At 38.9% G+C, this 27549-nt stretch overlaps 1 protein-coding gene across 3 annotated transcripts in view; it reads right to left on the bottom strand.

The window, feature by feature from the left end:
- Positions 1 to 27549, bottom strand: part of MYPN (myopalladin) — a 97366-nt gene that overhangs the window by 7888 nt on the left and 61929 nt on the right. For all 3 annotated transcript variants that reach the window (XM_079793905.1, XM_079793904.1, XM_079793906.1), the window contains 10 exons: positions 26460 to 26601; positions 24317 to 24340; positions 21676 to 21792; positions 20828 to 21200; positions 13151 to 13747; positions 12638 to 12776; positions 5181 to 5402; positions 3140 to 3289; positions 2178 to 2260; positions 693 to 819 (listed from right to left, as the gene is read on the bottom strand). In XM_079793905.1, the coding sequence (XP_079650031.1) occupies positions 693 to 819; positions 2178 to 2260; positions 3140 to 3289; positions 5181 to 5402; positions 12638 to 12776; positions 13151 to 13747; positions 20828 to 21200; positions 21676 to 21792; positions 24317 to 24340; positions 26460 to 26601 (1974 nt within the window). The remainder of the gene's footprint in view (positions 1 to 692; positions 820 to 2177; positions 2261 to 3139; positions 3290 to 5180; positions 5403 to 12637; positions 12777 to 13150; positions 13748 to 20827; positions 21201 to 21675; positions 21793 to 24316; positions 24341 to 26459; positions 26602 to 27549) is intronic.

The raw sequence follows: 27549 nt of genomic DNA on the forward strand, positions 1-27549 counted from the left end.
CGGGCCATGATTATAATTTTTAAAAGGCTCTATCTCACAGCAATTTGCTCCAAGGATGGAAAAGTCACACTTTTGGCTTTATAGTAATAAAGACTTTCCAGGCACCATAAGGAAAATGGAATTATAACACCTCTTTGGTTGTCTTTTACAAACACAGCATTAACTCAATACAATACCATTATGAAGATATAACGATTTAAGCCCTAGCCGGTTTGGCTCAGTGTATAGAGCATCGGCCTGCAGACTGAAGGGTCCCGCTTAATGGGATTACCTGGGTTGCAGGCTCCTCCCTGGCCCGGGCCCTATTTGGGGCTCATGTAGGAGGCAACCAACTGATGTGTTTCTCTCACATTGATATTTCTCTCTGTCTTTCCCTCTTTTTTCCACTCTCTTTAAAAATCAATGGAAAAATATCCTCAAGTGAGGATTAAAAAAAAAAAAAGATATAATGATTTAAAAATTTCATGAAATACTTTTGTCTGGTATTAAACACTCCAAAAGAGCATTGTGGGTGGGTGGGTTAAGTGATCTCTCTCCCTTCCCCAGTCTCCTCTTCCTTGAAAAAAACAAACAAACAAACAAACAAAAAACACCACACAAAACAAATACAAACAAAAATAAGTGCAAACAAGCAAACAACTGCAAAATGTGAACCGATCCGGAACCAAGGATGGATGGGTGCTAGGGTCTACCTTACAGTCGAGCCGACAGAGGCGCCCCTCGTGAGCTACCATATCCCCAGGAGCCTGCAGGAAATGTGGGCGGAAAAAGCGTTCCTGTAGGGGCTCCTTGTCTCTTTCTTGCACTCGGGACCTTCCCCTATAACAACAAAGATGTTCAGGCATTAAATACAGAAACCAGTTTACAAATTTATGACAGTAGGCATGCAGGCATGACTATAGGGCCTGGAGAACAGATTTTTTAAAAAAAATTTTTTTTGCAGTGCGGTGAGGGAGGGAAAGGATGTTGCTGGACCATAAACAAATAATAAATATAATATTTGTTAGTGGTGTGAAGCTCATGTAAAAAAACAAAGTGGTAAGTATCTCATATGCTGTAGGATTATCTTGTGAGATCTGTAGTCAAATAAACAGGCTTTAGCTTCTTTCTCTCTGAAGTCATTCTGGGTTAAGTGGCTCAGCTCTTCTTGGGTTTGACCAGTTGTTCAAAAGTCTCAAAATAAACAAATATATCAGTATTCAAGTCGAACCTCAAATGAGATCCAAAAGAGAAGTCCTGTTTATTGCCCAGAACAAGGCAGCTGCAATCCCTGTGTCTCTGAGTAATAAAATTTGACCTGCCTATAAATTATGGCAGACCATTAAGATAATCATGAACTTACTGGTTCAGACTGACCAACAGTAACAGCTGTTCTTGAAGAAAAAAAAAAGAGAAGAAGGTATAGTGCAATGGTGGTGAAATACTGTATCTGAAACATGAGTCTCTATTTTTGTTTCTTTGGTAAGTCACATTTAATTCATCCATGTCAGCAACTATGGAATGCTTTGCTAAGATTTTATGGCCTCTATAAGACTCAAGGAAACGCCATGCTTTTTCCTCTTAGTGGTTAGTAAAATCAGAGAAGAAGAAAGCCAAGTGGCTTATTGGAGAAAATTGGTATATTGGAGACAACAACAACAATATTCAATCTATATGCATATAATCATTAACAGTTTTTACTTTATTGAAGAGAAAATGGTAATTTAATCTAAAGAGTCTGATTTATATGTACACAGGTGCCACTGATGGTTACAAATTTTGAAGTATCCAAAGTGTGCTGTACGTCAGCCTGTGGACTCAAGGGTCCCAGGTTCGATTCCAGTCAAGGGCATGTACCTTGGTTGCGGGCACATCCCTAGTAGGGGGTGTGCAGAAGGCAGCTGATTGATGTTTCTCTCTCATCGATGTTTCTAACTCTCTCTCCCTCTCCCTTTCTCTCTGTAAAAAATAAATAAAATATATATATTTTAAAAAGTGTGCTGTAGACCAGTACTTCTCAAATTTAGTGTACTTATGAGTCACCTGGGGATATTATTAAAATGTAATTCTGGGGTGAGGCGTGGGATTCTGCATTTGCAACAAGCTCCTAGGTGACACTGATGCTACAGGTGAAGGACTACACATTAAGTAATGGTGCTTGGGAGGGGTTAGAGAAGGAAGATTCATATTGTCTTTACCTGTGAGACTGACCAGTAGATGTTAGTCGACTGCGAATAGGCAAACTTTGTACCATTAAGTGGCCAGAGCAGCTGATTCTCCCCTAAGAAAATGAACAAGATTAAAGTAAGAATTCTACATATTTTTCAATTTATATAAATTTTTCTGGACACGAACATTATGAACCTAACTATTATAAGTTTTCTTTGGGGGGATAAAAATATAATATGACTCCTTAAATCATTGTTCATATTCCAGGGGGAGAGATTTTTAAGAACACTTTGATGACTTCCATTTTTAAGTTGAGAAATACATAGAGCACAAATGAAAAAAAAAAAAGAATTCTTGTGCATTTAACATTATCTGCAGCCACACACAGAGATCATGGCCAAGTGTTCTTATACTTTCCTCAATAAAGATTACCTTCAAAACTAATATTTTAATAGAAAGAGTGGGTGAGAGTAGAAATTCCTATTCTAATGGTAGTTGAACATATTTATTCAGCCATATCTTTTAGGAAAAGTTTAAGTTAATCTTATTCAGAAAAGGAAAGCAAAATATTATGGCCTTCTAACTTTTACCCCCCAAAATAGGAGATTATGAGTTTGAGAGATATTCACAAGACTTTGTGAAGTAATTTGCTTTTTCTCTAAATAACAAAAACAACAAATTCTTTGATAGATTAATTTGACTCTTCAAGAGATTCAATGAGTTGATATACACAAGAGTAAGCCCAATAGGCCTGGGATGTGTTCACAGTGAATAGATATCACTAAAACCCTTTGACAAAGGCTGAGGGGTTGAGGGACCCATCAGTGGCTAACTGGTTTTCTAAGTTGTGGTACTATGCTCTAGTTACACACAATCACAATGCTTCTCATTCATTTTCCTCAGTAATCCTTAGCAACTCGCACTTCTCAAGTTATCATTTATGACATCAACTGCTCCTTCCTCAGCATGCAGCAAAACTCTGCATCTCCACCTGGGGGTTGGCAGCCATGATGGTATAGTTGCCATCGTCATCACTGGTGGTGGACTCGATGTGCAGAGAACATGTCCCATCTCCTTCTCGCTTCATTTTGCAGTGCTCATTTCTCTTTGAAATCTGCTTCCCATCTTTGAACCAGTAGACCTGAAATGAAAGATAGTCAAGGAGGAAATACATTGTTCTGTACATCTTTAAGGAATAATGAAGTAGGGAGTAGGGTGAGGCACATCTTAATAAGTGACGTATCTCTTACAAAACACTTAAAAAATTATAAAACATATTAAAAACAGTGTGATATGCTCCTGTACTTATACAATGCTTAAGTTAAAAAGTCTATGTAATTTAGGATAGAGATAAAGCTTTTGACTATTTTTATTGTACTTCATAATTACTTAAAAAGTTACCCTAAGAACCAGACGTGTTTTCAGAGGTAAAGTAAAGAAAACCAGGAGCCTGAATCTTTTCCCATTATCCTATTCCCATTATCCTATCCCATTACAGGCTCAAGTCTTCTGCAGCTGCAGATCTCAGGACCTGGAATAGCTCACCTTGCTTGAAAGAATAGTGCAGTTTATTATGCCAAGTAGAATGAGGCCAGGATTCACTCACTGAATTTCTCATCTGGCTAAAATTTGAATATATATATTTCTCAGGTTAAATTCTGTATGTATCAAGGAGTTCTCTCAAAGAGGGGGAGGGGGTGGGATTAGTACAGGTTGCAGCTGCCCTCCTCTACATTTCCTGGTTACCTAACCATACACGCTAATGCCATGCTAATTATCCTTTGTGAAAGAAGAGTGGAGAGATCCCTTGCTACAGCCATACTGGGTGTAAATCCTTCTCTCAGCTGACTGCCAAAAAATCTGATGACTCATAAGATTTTCAGCAGCCAGTGGTAATGATATGACATTTTTAGCATTTACCAACCTAACAGTAATGATACAAATATAGCTCACTTTGTACAACAACAGGCACACTGTGGATATTCAATAAGTGTTAAAAAAAATATATCAATTTGGCGAGAGTGATGGTTGAGAGACTCAATAGCCCAAAACAGAGGATCGTGACTAAGAAGTTTATTTTAACATTTTAATAAAATTCTAATTTACCTATAAGTCTGATTTATTTTTGGCCTACTTAACAATCCTATTCCTGACTATCTCTTTTAGTCAAATTACTGGATTTTGTTAACTTTCTGGTATTGTTTTTTTTAAAAAATATGTATATTTTTTATTGATTTCAGGGAGGAAGGGAGAGGAAGAGAGAGAAATAGAAACATCAATGATGAGAGAGTATCATTGATTGGCTGCCTCCTGCACACCCCACACTGGGGACTGAGCCCACAACCCAGAGATATGCCCTGACAGAGAATCAAACCCTGACCTCCTAGGTTCATAGGTTGACGCTCAACCACTGAGCCATGCTGGCGAGGCTTGGTGTTTTTGTGTGTTTTTTTTCCAATTTTTATTTTTATTGATTTTAAAGAGAGGGAGGAAGGGGGGAAGGAGGAGGAAGAAAAGGAGGAGGGAGGGAGGGAGGGAGGGAGGGAGGGAGGGAGAGAGAGAAACATCGAATTTATTGTTCCACTTATTTATGCTTTCATTGGTTGCTTCCTATATGTACCCTGACCAGGGATCAATCTGCAACCTTGGCATATTGGGACGACACGCTAACCACCTGAGCTATGCAGTCAGGGCTCTGGTATTGGTTTTTATTTCCCTAGTACCGTGGTCGGCAAGCGGCAGCTCGCGAGCCACATGCGGCTCTTTGGCCCCTTGAGTGTGGCTCTTCCACAAAATACCACGGCCTGGGCGAGTCTATTTTGAAGAAGTGGCATTAGAAAAAGTTTAAGTTTAAAAAATTTGGCTCTCAAAATTTCAATCGTTGTACTGTTGACATTCGGCTCTGTTGACTAATGAGTTTGCCGACCACTGGCCCTAGTAGATATTTCACTTGAGTCTGCTAAGACTTTCTTAAGGTAATGTCTGCAGTTCTGTGTTGTTGCTTTGCCAACTGGCTGGTCATCTTCCCTTACCTTTGGGATAGGTATTCCAACGATTTTGCAGGTGAATGTGACTGGAGAGCCTTCTGTGACTCGAAAGTGCTTAAGTCTTTTGTCAAAGATGGGAGCAATACACTTGCCCGTGGGGATCTCATCATGTTGGATTTCATCATCGGACTCATCAACCGGGGTACGTTCCAAGCGGAATTCTATTTCATTCATCAGTCTCTGCTCAAAGCTTGAAATTTTGTACTCCTGTCAAAATGGCAAACATGCTTCAATTTCAATTTCTATGAGTGAGTTAGAAGGTGTCATTATAATTTGAAGGAGCAACTTTTTATGGTTCAGATGTTAGATTTATAACGTGGAATCCCAATAAACCAGGCATGTACCATTCCCAGTTCCTCACCATGAGCACTAAAGGAGATTTCAGTATCTCTACTATAATCCCAAACTGCCTTAGTGAACCCCGATTCCTCACCTTGAGCATGGAGCCCCAGTAGAATCCTGTAGGGAATGGAATGAAGATGGAATGTAATTTCCACAACTACTATTAATGTCCATTTCAATATGTAGAACTGCCTATCTGGTATTTTGGCAAAGCTTTTCTGAATTGCACTCTGATGTATGTCTGCATTACTGATGTCCTGGTTCTACTAGACAGTCCCATCTGCATACTTGAGGAAAATCTGTCTTGAATAAATCTTTCTTGACTCCACCTAGGTCTTCATTACATCTCTCTGCTCCCTTCACAACAAAACTACTTGAAGCAATTTTATATTGTTACAGGATAATTTCCATGCCACCTATTCTCTTGTTAACCTACTCCAATTAGGATGATGTTCTCACTGTTCCACTGAAATTACTATTGTTACGGTCTCCAAATTTGCCAAATCCAGTTGTCACTTATCTGTTCTTACCTTACCGGACCTCTCAGCAGCTTTAGATGGCTACTTTATCCTTTTTGAAACATTTTCTTCTGTTGGTTTTAATGACACCATACTGGTTTTCCTTCTCTTTCTCTGGCTGCCTCTTATCAGTCTTCTTTGCTGCCTCTTATCAGTCTCCTAGATAGGTGATCTCATCCAATCCCATAGCTTCAGATACCTTCTGTATGCTGATAGCCCCAAGTCCTGTCTCCAAGCCTGGTCTTTCCTCAGAACTCACATGCCTAATGATCTACTCTGTATCATGAGAGTCATATACCCAACAATTTACTCTACATCATGGGTTGGGTGCCCAATGGGCATCTCTAACTGAGCATGGTCCAAACCATGCCCACTTGATTTCCATCCCCCAAGAGATGCTCCCACCTTGCTCTTTGTCATCTCAGGAAATGGCATCACTGCTCATCCACTTGGTTAAGTGGTTAAGCCAGAGTTTCCCCACATTGTCTTTCCCCCATATTTCTAAAAATGTCCAACCTGTACTTTTGTAAAAATTACTAGAAAAATGAAAATTTAAAAGCATTCAAAATTATTATGTTTAATAGACATAAAATTTCTCTGTCAAGTTACTATAGAAATTTCTTAATGGTTACTCTCAATTTCTGTACTTATCCCAAGGGGGGGAGGGGACAGCTTGCAGATTGCTGCAGGTCCTCAGACCACCCTTTGAGTACCCACTTAAACCCTAAATCTAGTACTTTTCCTCAATTCCTTTCACTCACTCTCCCTGTCATATTCTATCAAGCTTAAATGTCAACTCCCTAAAGCAGCCTTCCCAGGCCACTTCATTTAAAGTAACTCGCCAGCCTGGCCGGTGTGGCTCAGTGGTTGAGTATTGACCCATGAACCAGGAGGTCATCGGTTCAATTCCTGGTCAGGGCACATCCCCGGTTGTGGGCTTGATGCCCAGGGGGGTGTGCAGAAGACAGCTAATGGATGTTTCTATCTCTTTCTTCCTCTCCCTTCCTCTCTATCTAAAAATCAATGAAAACATATTTTTAAAAATAAAATAACTCTGCACTCTAATTTCCTGTCTAACACCAGTTGCTATCTAGTATTTTTCTTGTTTGCTTGTTTCTTGATTGAAAGATTGACTATCTCTAAGCACTGGAACGTTACTTTCATAAGAGCAGAGATCTTGTTTATCTTGCTTACCACTATATCAACAGCACCTAAATAGTGAATGCCTGCCTCATAGCAAGTACTCAGGGAGTATCTGAAGAATGAGTGAATACATGAAAGACATGGGGGCAAGCACTTGTTCCAACTCTATCACATCTTTGAGGAATCCGGAATTTGTTCTGATGATTTTATCGACATGGGGCCTGATTTTACAGAATTTAAAATGTTTGAATTGGGGGATTTAACACAAGGGACTACAGAAGCAATATGATGAAAATATGCATATTTTGTTATACTGTAAATGTACACATACTGGTTAAATATTTGTTTCACCAATACCACAAATGGGGGGATGATGAGAATAAAACACTCAGTGAATTATTTTTAAAATATTAAAAGAACCGAGAGCCCAGAAATAAACCCACATGTACATGGGCAAATAATTTGTGATAAAGGAGCCAAAAATAGAGAATGGAGAAAAGAAGCCTCTTCGATAAATGGTGCTGGGAAAATTGGAAAGCCATATGCAAAAGAATAAAACTAGACTGCTATTTGTCACCATACACAAAAATTTAATCAAAATGGATCAATAACCTAAATATTAGACCTGAAATAATAAATTACATAGAAGAAAACATAGGTACTAAACTAATGGACTTGGTTTTAGAGAGTGTCTTATTAATTTGACCTCCAAGGCAAAGGAAGTAAAAGCAAAAATAAGTAAGTGGGACTATCTCAGACTAAAAAGCTTCCACACAGCAGAAGAAACCGACAACAAAACAAAAAGGCAACCAACCGGATGGCAGGAGATATTTGTAAACAACACCTCTGATAAAGGGTTAACATCCAAAATATATAAATAACTCATACAACTCAATAACAAAAAACAAACAATCCAATTAAAAATCGGGCAAAGGACCTGTATGGACACTTCTCCCAAGAAGTCATACAAATGGCCAACAGATATGAGAAGATGCTCTTCACTAGCTGTAAGGGAAATGCAAATCCAACTACAATAAGATACCACCCCACACCTGTTAGAATGGCTATTATCAACTAGATAAGTAATAACAACTGTTTGAGAGGTTGAGGAGAAAAAGGAACCCTCATTCACTGTTGGTGGGAATGTAAACTGGTACAGCCACTATGGAAAACAGTATAGAGATTCCTCAAAAAATTACGGCTAGAGTTATCATATGACCCAGCAATCCCTCTTCTGGGCGTCTATCTGAAAATTTTGAAAACATTTATTCATATGTTTATTATAACATTATTCACAGTGGCCAAGAGATGGAAACAACTGAAGTGTCCTTCAACAGAGGACTGGACAAAGAAGATGTGGTACATATATACAATGGAATTCTGCTCAGCCATAAGAAAAGATGGGATACTGCCATTTGTGACAACATGGTGGATCCTGAGAATATCATGTTAAGCAAAATAAGTCAGATAGAAAAAGTCAATAACCATATGATTTTACTCATATATGGAATTTAATACTGAAAGCAACAAATGAACAAAAAGATAAACAAACAAAAACTCCTAGATGCAGACTACAGTGGTAACCAGAGGGAAGGGCGGTTGGGGGTGAGGTAGTAAAGGGTAAAGGCGGTCAAATATATGGTGACGGAAGAAGACTTGACTTTGGATAGTGAACACACGATATAATATACAAATGTTGTATTATAGAATTGCACATTTGAAACTGTGTAATTTTGTTAACCAATATCACTCCAATAAATTTAATTAAAATACTATTTGTAACTATGGGGCATATAATTGTAAGCAGATTTTAACTGGAAGTTTTTACTGAGGCACCAAGATGGGCTACATATCAGAAAACAAGTGAGTTGGGAGACAAACTATTTTCCAGAAATTTCAGAGCTGGTGCTTAAGAATAGGTTGGACGATTTAAAGCCTTCACTTCCATCAGAGATACAAGAGTCAGGAGGGAGAAGATCCAGTGAGAGGACTTTGGAGAGCGTTATTAATGTCTGCGCATGTCCTACCTCCACCTCCAGCCCCTGGGTACCTCCCTTTCACCTGAAGTCTAGCAAGGTCTGGCTCCTGCCTAAGAAATCGAGAGTGAAGAGTGAGGTGGACTTTTGTTGGTGGCCAAGCTGAAGGCAGCGTTGAGTGGCCTGCACTCCTGCATTGTTCCAGGGCAGAGGACCGTGATGGCTCTCGTCATGCACACGTGGGTCACACATGACACAGAGCCAGTGTGGGGTCAGCTTTTGTCCCTCCGTGGTTGGGAAAGGAAGGAGTCAGAAATAGCAGTTAGTGAAGTGGGGCAGGAGGGGGCAAAAAAGAGAGAAGCTGGCCATGGTTCCCTTCCTGGCTTTTTAGGTTTGTATCTTGCAGAAGTCCCTGGGGAATGGCTTGAGAGAGGGGGTTTGTGTGTGGGTCTTAGTTTTCATTAAGGATTGGAGTGTTGGTTACTACCAGGGCTGGAAGTTTTGTATTACTGGACCAAGATTGTATTTTTGCAACACAGTAACCATAGAACCTTCTATGAATGAAGAGTGGTCACAATGGTTTTGAGATAGCTTCACATTTGAGATTGCCAGGAGCAGAATTAGCTCATTAGATAAATTTATAGGACTATGGAGAGAAAAAAAAATTCTTTTTAGACATACCTGTTTAGAAAGCGAAACATTTTAATAAATATGAACATCTGAATAAATATGAACATCTGATGACACCTTTATTGGCACAAAGTTCCAAGAACCAACAAGCAAATATTAATTGATAATTAGAAATGTCATATAAAACAAGTTAGAGGATAAACGCTGGAATATTACAACAGAGAAATAAAAGTGATAGGTATATCAAAGAAAACCCATTTTCTAAAAAAATAATTTAGAAGTTTGAGTTCTGAGGAGGAAATTATCTGTAATCAATAATATTCACTGTTTAGGGACTTCTGATTTATTTTTATGCTCAGCATTGTGTAGTAATGCTAGAACACATGAATGTTCTACGACAGGTACTATTCTTCATTTGCTTAGGAATAAAGTAGGGCAAGAGTCCAGCTTTCTGGAGCTAAAAGTTTTCAAGGCAAAAAAACCCAAACCCAAACAAATACATACTCTTCAAAGAAATCACATGCTCCCCCTCATATGTGCAGGCCAACAAGGAAGTGAGAAAACAGATAATCGTATTCTGTTGAAAACAGACTGCAGGTATAGATGGCTATCAATACATAAGTGTTTCTTTATGATTATTCTCCACTTTTCTAAGCCAATTTTCTTCTTCTTAAGTTTACTAATGGGCCACATTTTAGGCAGTTCTTCACGACATTTTCACTATAAAACAATATTATAATATGGTCATCGTTTTATTCCTCAAAACTTCCTCAGAATCAACATCTACCAACCTCATGCAAGCGTTCCAGCTCAGACAGCTCCTTAGTTTCCTGCATTGCATTTGTGCAGCTTGGCTTTCATTATCCAAGCACAGAAAGCAATCTAAAACTAATCTCAATAATAATTCTCTAAAGAAGAGAGTGCTGAGGTGTTTTTGAGACTGCTCTGAGTCTCTGCTCTTTGCCCTGAAGTTAATTCACAATGGAGATTTAATAAGGAGTTCTACTTGGGTTTTGGCACTCAGCTTATGGAAGTTCATGTTTCTATATGCTCACATTTCAGGTAATTAGGAGGAAAACCCTACTTTCTCCTGAGTTGGGCCATGGATTAGCATGGATCTCCCTACAGACTAATCAAACAGCTCGTGTGCTGACCTGGTACCATTTTTACATGGGTTCTAATTGCTGCTTCCTTTCTGAGTTGTAAAAGACATAGGCTGAACACAGCTCTGATTTCAATGTCACTTAGAAGGATTAACAACCACAAATAGATGCCGGTACTATAGGAAAACAAATCTGCACTAGACAGAGCCACATTTATGGGGCTTGAAGATAACTGTTGTCATAAAACTGAAAAAGGCAGCAGAGTTTCAGGGAAAATGTGAAAGTGTCCTGGAGACCAGGCGCTAATTGTAGTTCCACCACTGACAGTTTGACAACCGTGCCTCAGTTTCTCTATCTAGAAGACAGGAGAGAAGAATAAGTGCCTTGGTATTTCCTCCCAGAAATATATGTACTTGGTGAAATAATACATGGGAAGTGTACTCAATCATGGGAAGCTTAAATATTCTGCTTCAATTCAGTAATTTAAAGTCAATTTTATAAAGGTGTTAAGCAGCACATTTTCAAAAGCATCCACTCAGTAAAAATTGCCCAACATATAACACAATTGTAAAATATTGTACATCCATGGTCCACTGGAAATAAGAGACAGAAACACTAAGGAAAACAGCATATGGTCAGGGGGAACTGGATCCTCCCTTCCAGCCTTATTTCCAGCACTTACGTCACAAATTCCACAATATTTGGCATATGGTTTTGATTGAAACTGTATGTTTTATTTCAAAGTAGATTCTATCAGTTCCCACCTTGGCAAATAAATCAAGAATTAGGTTATTAAAACGTAAACCTGCATTTAAAAAAACACATCACCTTATAAATGCAAAAATAAATGACTCAAATAAGAAAAGAGTCTATCTTTCTTTTATTTGATGGTCACATATGGCTTTCCTTTTTCTCCTTTAGTGTAAACACGTACTAGAAAGCAAGGATTTGTACAGATTGAACCGCAGGATATTGCCTAATGGCTGCTTCACACGTTTCGACGAATGCAAAGATTGAGAGGAAATGGTGAGCAGACCTCCAGGCACATTGGATTGAAGGAGTCAGAAAAAAAGAAGCTTGAACCCAGTTCCTTAAAGTCTAGAGCAGGCGTCCTCAAACTACGGCCCGCGGGCCACATGCGGGTGTTTTTGCCGTTTTGTTTTTTTACTTCAAAAGAAGATATGTGCAGTGTGCATAGGAATTTGTTCATAGTTTTTTTAAAACTATAGTCCGGCCCTCCAACGGTCTGAGGGACAGTGAACTGGCCCCCTGTTTAAAAAGTTTGAGGACTCCTGGTCTAGAGCATCTCAAGCTCAGATATTGAACTATCTCAAAGACGTGATGGTGTCTGCCAAAACCGGGCTGAGGATTGCTCGAATGGGCCACAGACTAGCTAGTCTCTCTCCTGCTTTAACATATTCTGTTTCAGGTAAACACTTGTAAAAAGGTAAACTGAGTTAACTACATGGTAATCAAGAACTTGAGATCCACGTGGATGGAGTTTACTACGTGACCTTTGGTTAACCTCACGGAGCATGTGATTTCTTTTGAAGAGTATGCATTTGTTTGGGGATGTTTTGCTTTGAAAACTTTTAGATCCAGAAAGCTGGACTCTTGCCCTACTTGATTCCTAAGCAAATGAAGATGACCTGAGCACCCGAAGAAGGACTGAATGAAGCAAAATTATTTTCCTCGCATTGAAATAAACCACCTGAACCCACCAATCTTACCTGCTGGTTGGATCTGACATCACTGAAATTCATTTTTTTCCCCAAGTCTAGAATCACTGCATTCTTAGCTTCACGAATGTAATCATCATTCACTGGCTGGGGAGACTTGGCATTTTTCTTCATTAGTCCCTGGGATGGCCTGTAAAATAAATTCACAGCCAACACACCCGTGAAAAGCACTGGTCAGTGTAGAAAGGCCCAGAAATCAGAGCGGTTAAGATGGCAACGAGACAGCAGGAGTCATCAAGCACTTATGGAGGGCATGCTGTGTGCAAAGGTGGAGCATTGCACAGAGCACCTGTGCTAGTAGAAGTGTTTTCAACATGTTGATTACAAAAATGACTTAAATCGATCATGCCCTTTGTCTTAAGGTGCTCGATATGCATGTTGTGTCTAATAAACAGGATTATTCAGGAGTCCACTAAATGAGAGTCCTGGCCCAGACCGAGCTGTTTTGTATGTGTCCCTTCTGAACTGACAGCTTTTACGTGGAGACACCTCAACGACACTTACGTGGACGGTGCACTTCTGGGCAGCCCCATGGCATTGGTGGGTGGGATGGCAGGGAGGGAAGGCAGGACGGAGCTGAGGAAAGCCACTGGGTTCTGGATCCGGCTGGTGGGAGAGACGGGACTTGGAGACACACAGCGGGGCTGAAACTGGTGTCCGCCGGCGATGGGGAAGGAGAGTGGCGGTGGTGCCGGCTCCGTTGGACCTGGAGGGGTTGGCTCGTTTTGGACGGAAACTCCTCCTAGAGGTTTGGTTTGCACGAAGGGGTGAGAAACTAAGAGGCTTTCTTTGCTCACTGTCCTCTGCATGGTTTGAGGAGTGCTGCTCAGGGCGAACACTGGGGAGCTGGACGGGGCCGCGGCTGCCGAGGCGGTGTTGGTATTCGTGGAGGGGAAGAAATGCTTGGGCCGGGCCAGGCTGAACGTCTGCGGTGAGGGGGTCTTCACAGGCTTGCTGGGCGTTGTCCCTGCTGGGGAAGCAATGGAGTTCAAAACACTCGTGTGGAAAGGAAACTCCTTGGGAGACGAGGGAGATGGGTTTTGCAGCTGCTGCTGTTCCAGCAGGACCTGGTTGTGAAGCTGCTGGAGCTGGCTGGAGTCGCTGCACGAGAGAGGGGGAGAGAAGGGAGATCATCACAGGGGCATGCCCTGCGGAAATGTACACAGGCTGTCTACAACTTTGTGCTGAGGAAGAACACACAACCAGAGCTGCCAGAAATCAGCGAATCCATTTCTTGTGAGTTGTTTCTCCTTCTTTCTAAATCTGTTTTATTGTCCCGAAGTAGGAGAACCACGAGGCATCACGCACATTGTATTCTCTGTGTGGTGACCTACCCTGGAGTGGTGCAACCCAGCGGCCCAATTGTAATGTTTATAAATTAGAAAAAAGACATAGAAACAATGGTTCCCCTTGCTGGGAGTGCTCAAGGTCCTGAGGTGAACAGACAGTATTTCAGCTGTGGGACCGAAAGCACTGGGCTACCCGCTGAGGTGAGTCGCCGAAGGGGCTGCGTTCTCCAAGCCAACATGCGGTATCCTTCACTCTGCCTCGTTTCAGAGCAAACCTGCGAGTCTCAATGTTTCTCATCCTCTCTTGACAACAGTGCTGTATAGGAAAGGTGACCGTCCCCATGCAGCCTAGACTGTTCTGGTTTATGCCTGTTTTCCTAGCTTAATTATTAATAGTTTCTTCCAGACTAAAAAATGTCATGGATTAAATGATGAATTATATGAGCCCCCTATAAAAGTCTATGGTTTGTAAAAGTCTAATTATAAACATTGACTTAGATTTTATTTATTTATTTATTTATTTATTTATTTATTTATTTATTTATTTATTTATTTTGCTCCTAAACAAAAGTAAGTCAGACTGGGGGCAGTTTCTTCATTTATAGGAGCCCGAGTCACAGAAGCATGACACGACTTGCCTGAAATCCCACAGCCTATTTAGCTCCTCTTAGTAAGCCAGTTATTTTTAAAGAATAAAAATGTCTAAAAGTCATACATGCAGAAAGTTGTCAGGGCTGTCCAACTTTGCTGTTTAGAGACTCTATTCCTAAATGCATGACCATAGGAAGATCCACCAATGAGAGTGCAGTGTCCCAAGGCCACGTGGTTTTATGCTCTTTGGACATATAGGTTGCTTCTGAAACACAGAAGGTGATCTGTCAAATAGGAGGCCTATTAAAAATGAAAGGTTTTGTATTTGCTTACCATCAATAAAGTCAACACCAACAGCAGTTATGTTGAAACAGAAGGTTCTCCAAACCTTGATTTTTCTTTATTTTTTAATTTTTTAAAGATTTTTAAATTGATTTTTAGAGAGAGTGGAAGGGAGAGGGAGAGAGAGAGAGAAACATTGAAGTGAAAGCAAAACATCAACCGGCTGCCTCCTGCATGCTCTGCCTGCCTCACTCCCCGCCCAGGCACTGATCCTGCAACTTGATCATGTGCCCCATCTGGGAATTGAACCTGCAACCTTTTGGTGCACAGGTCAACGCCTAACCAACTGAGCCACACCAGCCAGGGCAAACCTTGATTTTTCTTAATTCTTGGAGTTTAATTTTTTCCTTTCCTTCATTAATATTTATGTTACATAATATATGGAAAAGTAACTTTACAAAATGCAGACCCATTTCCACTTTTCATTACTGCTGTCAAATGCTACATACTGTGCAAGCCTTTGATCATCTATGAAAACTTTGTCTTGAGTTAAACTAAGAATTCAAGCGTATTAGCCACTTGCCATGGTAACTTTTTTCTCCTTTTTAGAACTGAGCTTTTAAACTGGGAGAATAAATTAATACAATTAAATGTTAATTAAACCTTTTTGTTTCACAATAGGTGAAAGATTCAGAAATTAGGAGAAGCAGAAATATTTTTGTGAGGTTATCCTTAGAAAAAAATATGTACAAGTAACATTGATTCTGCTGGTGTTGACTTTATCAATGGCATAAAAATACAGAACCTTTACATTTTCAGTGGACCACATATTCAGCAGGTCACATTCTGTGACTGCTATAGCATAAACACAATGCTACGTAGCTTTCAGGACATGTTTGTATTGCAGTCTGAGTAAAAATTAATCTGATGACTTTGCATAAGTATTTTATTATGGTTAAGGAAATAGAAAAAAATAGTATATGAAAAGGAAGTAATCTTGAAAGATAAGGGTGATAAAAAGAGACCAGGAAGTCATTTGGTATTTACTGATTTTTCTTTTTCCTTAGTTCCCACTGAATGAAAACTAAGAACCAGTTGTTTTTACTTTAATATTCAAATGGCATGTTAGTGCTTATCATTCAATGCTGTATATTAGATTACAGAGGTGGGTTTAAACCTTAATGATATATGAGATATAGTGTCAAATTGTTTTGGTTATCTAAGAGTCTAGAAAAATTCATTTGAGAATAATGTCTCTTTTTGTTTGAACAGTATTTTTTCCCCATTTTATTAAACTCTATCTTGTCCAGAGGGGATTTAAAAGAGCTGTTTGGATTTGCTCATTCATTACATCAAGACAAGGTATCAATTCCATTATTTGATGGACTTTTATTGAATCTTCTATGTGTCTAGTTTGCTAGGTACTGTAGGAGATATAAATATGCCTCAGATAGTATGAGCTATTCAGGGCTCAAAAATCTTACTATATGTACATGTAACACAAATCATCAGTGGTTATTTACAGATAATATATGAAATTCACTTACATTTAATAATTAAGGTATAGCATTAATGAAAAAATAAAGGGAGGGAAGATTAATTATAAAGCATACCAGTTCTAAAATCCTGAGTAACCTGTCTAATTCAAAGTAACAGCCTGCCATAAATTGCTATAAGCTCAGTTGCTCATTTATTGTTGCTGTAAGGATTTCTGAAATCAGCTTTATACCCCAGCTTTCTTCCTGTAGATTTATCAACTTTCTTGGGTTACTTGAAAATATCTCTTCTTTTGCCACAACTTAAGCATTATGCTCAAGAATATGGGCTCTGCAGACAAAGAGACATAGGTCCTAATCCTGGCTCTGACACTCATTATTGTGTGGCTTTGAGAAGTTTCTATACTTTGCTGACCCTGATTTCCCCCTAATTAAATAGGAAAAAGTAATAGACATTGATTTTGTTGTGAGAATTGATAAATAAATGACCAAATACAAATTTGTAAGTGGTCAATAAATGGTGGGTATATTTTTTAGTTTCTGAACTACAAATATCACTTTAAAGATTTGTAAGAATGAAAAATCAGGTTCAGAATTATAAGGATGCTTCGGGAACACAAAAGAATTTCTCAGGGATTTTGAACTGTCAAGATACAATGCCAATGACAAGCACAACAAAACACACTTGGGATACTGTATCCAGTACTTTTGGAAGCAATTTTGGCAACAACAACTTTGGGCAGCGTGTGCTGGAACCAGCTCCGGATGGCTCTGTCCACAACTCATCCCTGGTCCCAGTTCAATGACCTTGCTTTGGTAGCTTGAAATCAGCCATGGTGGGAGGAAATTTATAAATGCCACCCTCAGGGCTTCCCTGCCTCTGCCCATTACTAAAACACTGGCCAGCACATCACTGATTAGGATAACTGATTCTGAGTAAATCGTCTCCGCAATCAGCTCTTAGCTGTGGTTTTAGCAATGGTTACATCGCTGGCAGCACATTAGAATCACCTGGAGAGCTCAAAAGACAAACAAACCTCATTGATTTAGGCACCATGGCCCAGAGAGTCAATTGGCCTGGGAAAGGACCCAGGCATAGTTATCATTATCTTTTAAAATGTCCGTCAGTTGCCAAAACCGGTTTGGCTCAGTGGATAGAGCGTCGGTCTGCGGACTGGAGGGTCCCGGGTTCGATTCCGGTCGAGGGCATGTGCATTGGTTGCAGGCACATCCCCGGTGGGGGGCGTGCAGGAGGCAGCTGGTCGATGTTTCTCTCTCATCGATGTTTCTAGCTCTCTATCCCTCTCCCTTCCTCTCTGTGAAAAACCAATAAAATATATTTAAAAAATAAAATAAAATGTCCGTCAGTGGTTCTTAAGCTTTAGTGGGCCCAAGAATTCTCCAGGGCTCTAGTTAAAACACAGCTTTCTGGGCCCCACCCCCAGAGTTCTGATTCAGTAGCTCTGAGACTAATTCAGGGCCATAGACTCTGCATTTTATCAAGCCTGCAGGTGAAGCCAATGAGGTAAGTAGCAAGGCTCTAGGTCAAGCATGTCAAACTCCTGGCCGGTGGGCCACATGCCTTGTTTATTTAAACTCACGGCCTCGAGTTTGACATGCTTGCTTAAGTGATTCTTGCAGGCATCCAGGAACTGAGAACCTCTGCTCTAAAGAGACACTCATCCTAAAGTATAGGCTTCCGCAGTACATTCCATTTTTGTCTGACATTTGACTCACTTTAACTGTTAATTATTGTTTTTTTCCTGAGTGTGGAGGGGTGTGTGATGGGGTAGGGTGGGGTGATAAAAGGTTGTAACTCAGGTTGTCCAACTCCAGACCAGTAGTTTGCAACCTGGCTATACATTAAAATAACCTGTAGGGAGATTCTGATTCAATTGGGAGAGAAGGATTAGATATTTTTTAAAAGCTCCATATTTCATTCTAGAGTGTAGCCAGGATAAAAAATCACTGATCTAGACAGCTTGGTATTCAAGCTGAAAATTTCAAAATCTGAATGATCTAGGTTCTGATAATAATAGTGTTTAAAAATGACAGCTTCATGTGGATTCAAGGATGTGCATGTGTGTGTGTGTGTGTGTGTGTGTGTGTGTGTGTGTGTGTGTATGCACACGTACCTATTCCAATAAAGACCTAAGAGAAATTTTTAAAAAGGCAAAAAATATTAAAGAATTATATAGTACTGAGAACTGGATTTTTAGAGGGTGTCACTACATAATTTAGTAGAAAGAATTTTTATATTCATTGAAAGTCTCATGTGGCAGACATTGCTGGCTGACTACTTTGTAAAAGTACTCGGTTTTATTCCTGTAGGAAATATGTGCCATCTAAAGAATACATTTCCCAGCCTCCTTTGTGGTTAGTATAACATGTGATTAAGTTCTGGCCAGAAGATTGGAGTATGACCTAAGAAGGCCTTTATATATATATATTTTTAATTTAAATTCTTTATTGTTTAAAGTATTACATAAGTCTCCTTTTCACCCCATTGACCTCTCCCCGGCCGCTCCCCTAAGACGACTTTTTTTTTTTTTTAAATATATTTTATTGATTTTTTACAGAGAGGAAGAGAGAGGGATAGAGAGTTAGAAACATCGATGAGAGAGAAACATCGATCAGCTGCCTCTTGCACAACCCCTACCGGGGATGTGCCCGCAACCAAGGTACGTGCCCTTGACTGGAATCGAACCTGGGACCCTTGAGTCCGCAGGCCGACGCTTTATCCACTGAGCCAAACCGGTTTCGGCTAAGACGACTTTTTATTTATTTTTTATTATTTATTTATTTATTTATTTATTTATTTATTTATTTATTTTAATTTCTTTATTGATTAAGGTATCACATATTTGTCCTCATGCCCCCATTCCCATCCCACACTCCTCCCCACACATGCTCCCACCCCCCTGTTGTCCCCAACCGCTGGTTAGGCGCATATGCTTGCACACAAGTCCTTTGGTTGACTTTTTAAAAAGAATTTGATATTAAGACCCACCCATTTGCTCTTCTTGGTGCTTGAAATGCAGACATGATGACTACACCACCAACCTAGACCACGAGGGGACCTAGAGAAGTAGCCAGTGCTAAAGATGGCAGAGCAGAAAGATAGGAGACTGGGTTCTTAACAGAGCCACAGACAGTCTATCTGATTCCTTGATTTAAGAGAAAAATAAACCCTCATGTGTTTAACCCACTGTTAATTTGGGTTTTCTGCAACATGAAACTAAATCTAATCCTAGCTGACATACATAATAGCTCCTAAACAGTCCTGGGGTAATAGGAGGCAGTTTTCAAGGGGATTGTATGGGTTACTTGTTCCCACAACTCCCTTCTCTGAGAACTCCCACCCAGGCCCCACAGTTCTGTGATCCATCTGACTCTTCCTCCCTCCAAACACAAGTCCTCTGCACTTGACCAGGCTGGACCAGTTGGTATTTGGAATCCAGCTGTTGAGAACGATTTAGTTGGCAGTGCAACTTGACACAAATCGTGATGGAGAATGGGACACACCATGATGGGCCAAGCCATAAACTGATAAATCTTCAAAGAGATAATAGTGGAGTGGATACGCAAAGAGGAAACAAGGAGGCACTTCAGAAGTCAGAGAGTGAGAAGCAGACAGAGGCTGAACTAACCATGTGATCCCAGCTCCCAGTTCGCCTTCTCTGTGCCGGGCCTGGCTGTTCCTGCATAGATCCCCACATATCCTCTTCCTCTCTTATTCTTTTAGTGGATTGCAATTTCCTGGGACCAGCAGAACTTCGACAATTCTGGATATGATTTGCTAAGAGGCATATTATGTAACATTTCATTTTATGCCATGCAATCTGCCTTATGTGGTAGTGAGAAGAATATAAAATGAAACAACAGGAACTGCTTGCAATGAACATCTTGTTGTCATCACTGAGAAACACATGATGGGAGTGCTGATACTGCAGATTTTAATGTTGATATTTAAAGATTTATATAATTACAAACATAATTTTTATCATTTTGATGTGTGGATCAAATAGAACATAACAGTAGTATCATGTTCTGTGTTTGCTTTACTATGGATGAACATCAAACATTGCAACATGTCTCTGGCAGAGCTGGAATATTAATAGTAAGGGTGATAGTGATAGTACACTTAGATTGGTGTAAGGATGTATGGTTTTGAAAACATTTAAAGCATATTTTCTGCCCTAGCTGGTTTGACTCAGTGGCTAGAGCGTTGGCCTGCAGACTGAAGGGTCCCGGGTTTGAGTCTGGTCAAGGGCACATGACCGGGTTGTGGGCTCTATCCCCAGTAGGGGATGTGCAGGAGGCAGCCTATCAATGATTCTCTCTCATCATTGATGTTTCTCTCCACCCCCTCCCTTCCCCTCTGAAATCAATAAAAATATATTAAAATAAAATAAAGCGTATCTTCTCATTTTGTAATTCCCCTTTCAGCTCCATCATTCTGAAGAAGGGAAGACTCAGAGATGCTCTGAGGCACTTGGTTATCCATTCTAGTTTTTACTTACAGTTTGGGTTTGGCCAGGACTGGAGGGGGCTCTTTGACAGGTGAGGAAGGCTCAGGGATTTTTGCTGGCTGTACACTGAATCTCTCCAGGAAAGAATCGGGCCTGGTCTGGTTGGCAGTCACCGTGCCACCCTCAGGAGACGCTTCGCTTCCTTTGTCATCTTCAGGAAGGTTGAAGTGTACTCGGAGCCCGATTCTTGAGCTGGACCGGGGCTCGTTGTGGTTCACCAGAACCCCTTCGAGTTTGGGTTTAGGGGGTTGTTCCACAGAAGGCGGCTGTGGATTGGGTGGGGATGGCTGCTGCTCAATCACAGCCAGGTTGGTGATAGAGTTGGCTGAGTGAAGAGACCCATTATTTCTGAGGTCTTCATTTCCTGAAACAACAACAATAGGACCTCAGCTGTTATCTTACTCAATGAGACTGAGATCGGATTGTAACCCCGAGTTGGGGCATGTGTCCAAACAGATGATTATTCGAATGGGAAAAAGCCTGTCAAAAACAGAGAACATAATCTGGGGCATTAAAGAATGGCGAGGATACAGGAAAAAAGCTGAACTAGAAATCTAAGTACTGTTTTGGAAAGGATATTAGTAGTTTATATAAAACCAAGGAGATGTTTTCTTAGGGAGTGTAATACATAACAGTAGGACAACTGGGGTGGTAGTGGTGGTTATAAATGCAGTAAGAAATTGAAAATTGGATATTGTTCAAGAACACTTTCCTCAATAATTCAATTTTTAAAAGGAGAGCCAAGTTAGCTTTATAAGAAAATCAGTAAGAAGGAAAATATAAACTTTCCATACTCAAAGTCATGGTCTAAATTGTTCTGACTTGTCAAGAGCCCTTACCTCTTACATCCAGCTGTGCGATGCTTGACACTGTGCCGTATTTGTTGCTTGCAGTACATGTGAAGCACCCAGAGTCTTCTGCAAATACTTCAGCAATGACCAAAGTACAAATCTCCTCTAAATGCCAGCAAAACAGAACGGTTACTGACGTAATTATGAAAATGGAATTATGCAACTCACTATCAGATGGTTTTTCTATAAAAGTCAATGTAAGAAATTGATTGCATTAGTTGTTTGAAAATAATTAGTCCAAACAATTATTTGATTGAATGGACTGATTAGGAGGCTAAATGAATGGAAGCACATAGAACAAATAACTCCACGCAGACAGACTATTGGCAAGAGAATATTATGATAACATATTATATATTATGGATTCTCAAATTGTCTCCTATATTTATGTCACCAGTTCACATGACAAAAATAGAACTGAGGAACAATAAACTTTTAACAAATCACAAAAACAACTTAGGAGTTAAGGCAAAAGGAGATTTGTATGAAATAAAAGGATTAATAAAACATTTTTTAATCCCAGATTTCTCACTATTTATGTGAGGAACTTTTGCAGTTAGGTAATTTTAAAGGAAAGCCACAATTTAAAACTGGACAATAAATATTTTGCTTAGCGAAATATTTGAAATTCTTGGTGAAAAACAAGAGAAATGCATTTTTTTTCTTTGTAATATTATGGTAATTCTGTTGGTTTACTCCAATACACAGCATGAGCCCTCTTTTGAATAACTACAGAAGTGATTCCCAGGTAGAACCATACGCTTATAGCCTAAAATTTTTGTAGTTAGATATTAGTTGGCAGCTAATGAAGAGATAACTAAGACAGTAACCTAAACCTCCAGTTATCACCCAGTAGACCTGACATTAAAAACAAAATTAATAAAAGCATAGTTGCTTTAGGAGACACTTGGCACCTCAGTGTTTCGTGATAACTGAATTTAATTAGCTGGACAACCGCTAGGAAGGCTGCACAGGAAGCCAGGGCACCTGCTCAGTAACTACATCCTCTTCCCTCCTTATTAACTGAACCCTAACTGTTCGCCCTCCCTGGAGTGTTCATGTGCTTCAAATCAAGTTGGCCTTGCCCAGCCTCAGCTGGTGAATTGAGACTGGTTGTGCTAAGCCAATCCTGCTAACTCTATTCTTGATAAGTGATGCCATATGACACACAGTTCTGGTCAATGAGATATTAGGGAATTTCTGGGAGATATTTTCTTGTTCTTTACACAGACAAAAGAAAGTGTTATTCCATATTTTTGTTTCTGAATATTGTCAGCTGCATATAATATCCATAACTATGGCAACTGTCTTGGGTATATGAGTGGAACCAGCCTAAGAAGATACTCTGAAGATAGCAGAATGGAAAATGGAAAAAAAGAGTTGGCCCCCAATGAACTCTGAGATGCTAAATTAACCAATCTCAAGACTGCTACTTCTTAGGGCATTTTGCTATGTGAGAAAATACATTTTTTCTTATTGCTCAAGCCACTTTTCGTTAGGTCTTCTTTACTTGCTGCCCAAAGAATCCTAAATGATAGAGAGGCAACGTTTGCTGTTGGTGCCTCTCTGTCCTTTTTGTGAGCCCTTGGCCTAAGCTTCCTTCTTTATGTTCCCCTTTCCAAACATTCGTGCTTTCCTTTTTCAGCGACCTGCTCTCAGAAAATGATCTCTCATTCACACTACACTATACCTACCTGCTAAGATAAAGCATTCTATCTCCAAAGGGTACTTGCATTATACAAGGTGGAAGGAATACCTCTGGCTGTGGGATTTTAGATCATGGAGCTGGGAAAGGCAGGATTTGTTTTGGGCAGGGACATCTTTTGAGCGACTCTGAAAGTGTTTTGTATATGAGACTGCCTAGTGAAAATGCCTGCTTTGGATGAATGTATTCAAAGCCTGAAATATTCTCAAGGGGAAAAATACTTCTCTACTAGAAGAATGCAAGAATAAGGACCCTCTGGTCTTTATTATGTATCCCCATGGTCAAGAGCTATGCAACATCTACTTCTAGAATGCCTTCCCATTCAGTTTTCTGAAGAGAGTTATAAATTCCAAGCCCTCATTCTTACCTGGGGGTAAAAATACAATGGGATATTTCAGGATGATCACAAGGAGGACGTCCAGATGTTTATGCTTTGATTGTGAGTGAGTTGTATTTTTTGGAGGTAAGAGCTTCACCTACTTGTCACTTTCATGTCATCTTAGTATCCTTCCAATCAAATCTAATACCATCACAGATATTTTATTGATTCTTCAAATTTCAACATTTGATGCATAAGTTTTCAGAAATATAAGCTGTGAAATTGGACTTAATCTAGCATTATAGAAATTGCTCTGCCCAGTTTTGAAAGGTCCTGAGAAGGGGCCAAGGGAAGAGGGAAGATATTCCAAAGGAAAAAATCCTCAATACCACAAACTAACTGCATTCATATTAGGAATTGAGTACATATTCCAAATTTTTACATGCTCCCCTTCTTTTATTCTTCTACAATAATAGCTAGAGTTGGTTTGGATCTTTTCCCTAAAACTTTATTTTTCATGACCCCATTGTAATTTCAATATGTTTTGTTATATATATCAAACCACTGATCACACTCTAATAAATTAAAATTAAAATGTTCTTTACCTGGCTCTGCCATGGATCGAGGTTCTAGAAGAAAATAAATTAAAAGACTCTTAGCATTTATTTCACTGAGAGGCTATATTTTCATCAGAAGCTTCCTATAGAATTTCATAGTCACTTGCATACTCACGAGTGATTTTTTAAGGTTAAGCTATAATGTTAAGTAAAAGGAGCTAAGCGCCAATGACCTCCACAGGGACACGATGGTTGTCACAGAGGGCAGCAAGAAAGCTGCTAACTAAATGATGTTGCTGTACCTTGAGACACATCTGGGTTCCACGTAGGTGAGGAGGAAAAGTTACTGAGTTAGCTGGGATTCAGGAACGACTGGCTTTTACTGATACCCATTCAGCCTTACCTGGAAAGTGTTTGTGAAGACTGAGAGATTATTCTTGGTTTGGGGCTCTCATGTCCTAATGAAATGTAGAATTTACCTCTAAGGTTTCAAATATTAAAGGCCCCAGGATGGGTGACAGGTTCCTTGAGAGCTGGTCCTTAACCTTAAAATTCTTTATCATTCCTGAAAGTGCCTGCTGGTTACTGCATACAGGTGTTCAATTAGTGTTTATCAAATTGCAGGCACTCAGTGAGTAGCTGTTGACCTTAGTTACAAGCTTCTACACGGATAGAATATTGAAGTATTTTTCTCAGTTTCAATGGTATTTCTAATATATTATTGTTGCTGCTACTGCTGTTAAACTTGATAGTACTTTGATTCATATATCATACTGATCTAAGTACTACTATTTTGTGATCAACAGAAACAAATTAACAAAAAAGCAAATAAATTTCAATGTATTTAATGCTGAAATGGGTCAAGGTGAAAGCACTTATGTGACAAGAAAAGAATAATTAACCACTTCAATATATAGATAACTCTTACAATAAAAAATAAAAACCTAATATAAAAAATGAGCAAAGGATATGAATAGGTAATTTAAAAACAATAAAATACAAAGACCAAATAAATATGAAAAACAGTTCCACCTCACATATAATTAGTGAAGTGAGGATCAAAAGAAGTATTTCCATTTGGGGCCTATAAAATTAGTGAAGATAAAAAATACTTAATCCCCATTGTTAGTGAAAGTTGTAGTAAAATATAGGACCACGTGTGTCCCAATTCAGCTGGGACAAACCTGGTTTATTCCTGGGATCTCTGTGTAATTATTAATAGTACCCTCTTTCACACCCAAAAGTGTCCCAGATTGAATGATAAATTATGTGATCATCCTTAGTTTCAACCTTTGGGGATGACATTTTGGCAATATACAGGGGTGGGCAAAAGTAGGATTATAGTTGTTCATATGGAAAAAGACACGCAGGTTATGATTATTGCAATAGCTTTATTAATTCTGTGTTGCATGCACTCACAACTGTTAAGCTACTTTGCCCACCCCTAGATATTAAACGTCTAAAAAATGTGAATTTACAGTAGTAATTCTAGTACTTTATTTTTTATTCACAAAGATTTTTCTGTTAACATGCATTGAAGCATAGTTTAAAGTAGTAAAAATTTGTGAACAATCTAAATGTTCAACAATAGAAAATTAAATAAATATGAAATTGATTGTATTGATCAAATTTTTAAAAGTAAGAAAGGCCTATATTTATTAACATGGAAAGATATTCCTGAAATGTTGAGTGAAAAAAATTAATTTACAAAAAAGAGTATGATTTACAGTTGACATACAATATCACATTAGCTTCAGGTGTACAACCCAGTGATTAGACATTTATATAACTTACGAAGTGGTCACCCCAATAAGTCTAGTATCTATCTCACACCATAAAAAAAGAATATGATTTTTTTATTTTTATTAAAAAATCTTCATGGGTAGACACAGACAATAGGGTGGTGAAGGCTTGGGGTAGGGGATGGGGTTGGTGAGGGCAATGGGGGAAAAAGGGACATATGTAATACTTTCAACAATAAAGATTTTTAAAAAAAATTCATGGGAAAAAGTTGGAGACTATACACCAAAATATTAATAATTGGGTTTAGATTGAGGGATTATGATTACAAGTGATTTTTAGAATATTTTTATTATATTTAAATTAGTTGTGAAAAATTATAAAAATAAATGCCTACAATACATTTATGAAAATTAATGATCAGAAAAATAATTCTGAAGCATCAACTTACTTTTCTGTAAGATTCTAAAATCTGGAGAATCTTCTATCAAGGTCCCTTCTCTGTACCACTCAACTCTAGGAGATGGAGCTCCTTTCACTCTGCATTCAAAGACAACCAGCTGACCCTCCGAGGCTGATAAATTTTGTAACATCTATAATGAGAAGAATATTATTAGAACCCCAAAGTGTACATTTTTGAAATCTAGTTCCAGTGCTAAATTTTTTTAAAAGATGCCATTGCCTCTGTATTTGGATTTTCTCCAAATCTTCTACATCTCCAGCAGCTCCAATTTAGTTTATTTTTGAATAAAGGTTTGAATGAAGGTTCACTCTCTTCTTTTTTTTCCTCTCTGTGCCAGACAAGTTTATTAAAAACTAGACAAAACATTTCGAAGGATTCCAAAGATACTAATTTTTTTGTAAAGTACTTCTGTTCTTAAATGCTCAAGTGGAGTTTGGTTTTCAGAAGTAATAACAATTTTAAAAACCTGCAGTGAGTATTTACTAGGTATACTCGGCATAAGAGTAATGTATTTTTTCAACAGAAGAATATCGCTGTCCACAAGGTGTAACATCTCTGTAGTCCAGTCCAATGAACTAACTGTTTTCCTGGCTTTGCCTTATTTACATTCTGTTGTCCTGGAAATTGACTTTGTTTTGCTGTTTTGTTTTCTTTATGTGTTCTTTACAGTATAGCTTCAGCATCTATGCAGGAATATAAACTCTGACAATCTCTATAAAATAATAGTCATATGTGTAGTCTTAGGTCATGGTAAATACCTTGTAATTTTGTGAAGGTGTCATTAAATATTTTTCCACACTTCCATAAAAAAAGGTTTACAAAAACCACTTTGAACTGTAAAATATCAGTATATTCCATAATAGACTCTATGGGAGAATGGAACTCACATTTTCCTTTCAAATCTAGTCTTCCACTCATCAAGATTTGTGAATCTAAAGTCACACATTCATTTATGTAGTAGGTGCTTCATTTGATTATGAAATGTTTCTTTGGCATGTGTGTGAGCATGTTTTTCTTTTTAATTTTGGCCCAAGGATTATAAACATAGAAAGGTTATGATTAACTTCCTCCATAAGCT

This window comes from Cnephaeus nilssonii (assembly GCF_951640355.1).
Source record: "Cnephaeus nilssonii genome assembly, chromosome: 16".
NCBI lineage: Eukaryota > Metazoa > Chordata > Mammalia > Chiroptera > Vespertilionidae > Cnephaeus > Cnephaeus nilssonii.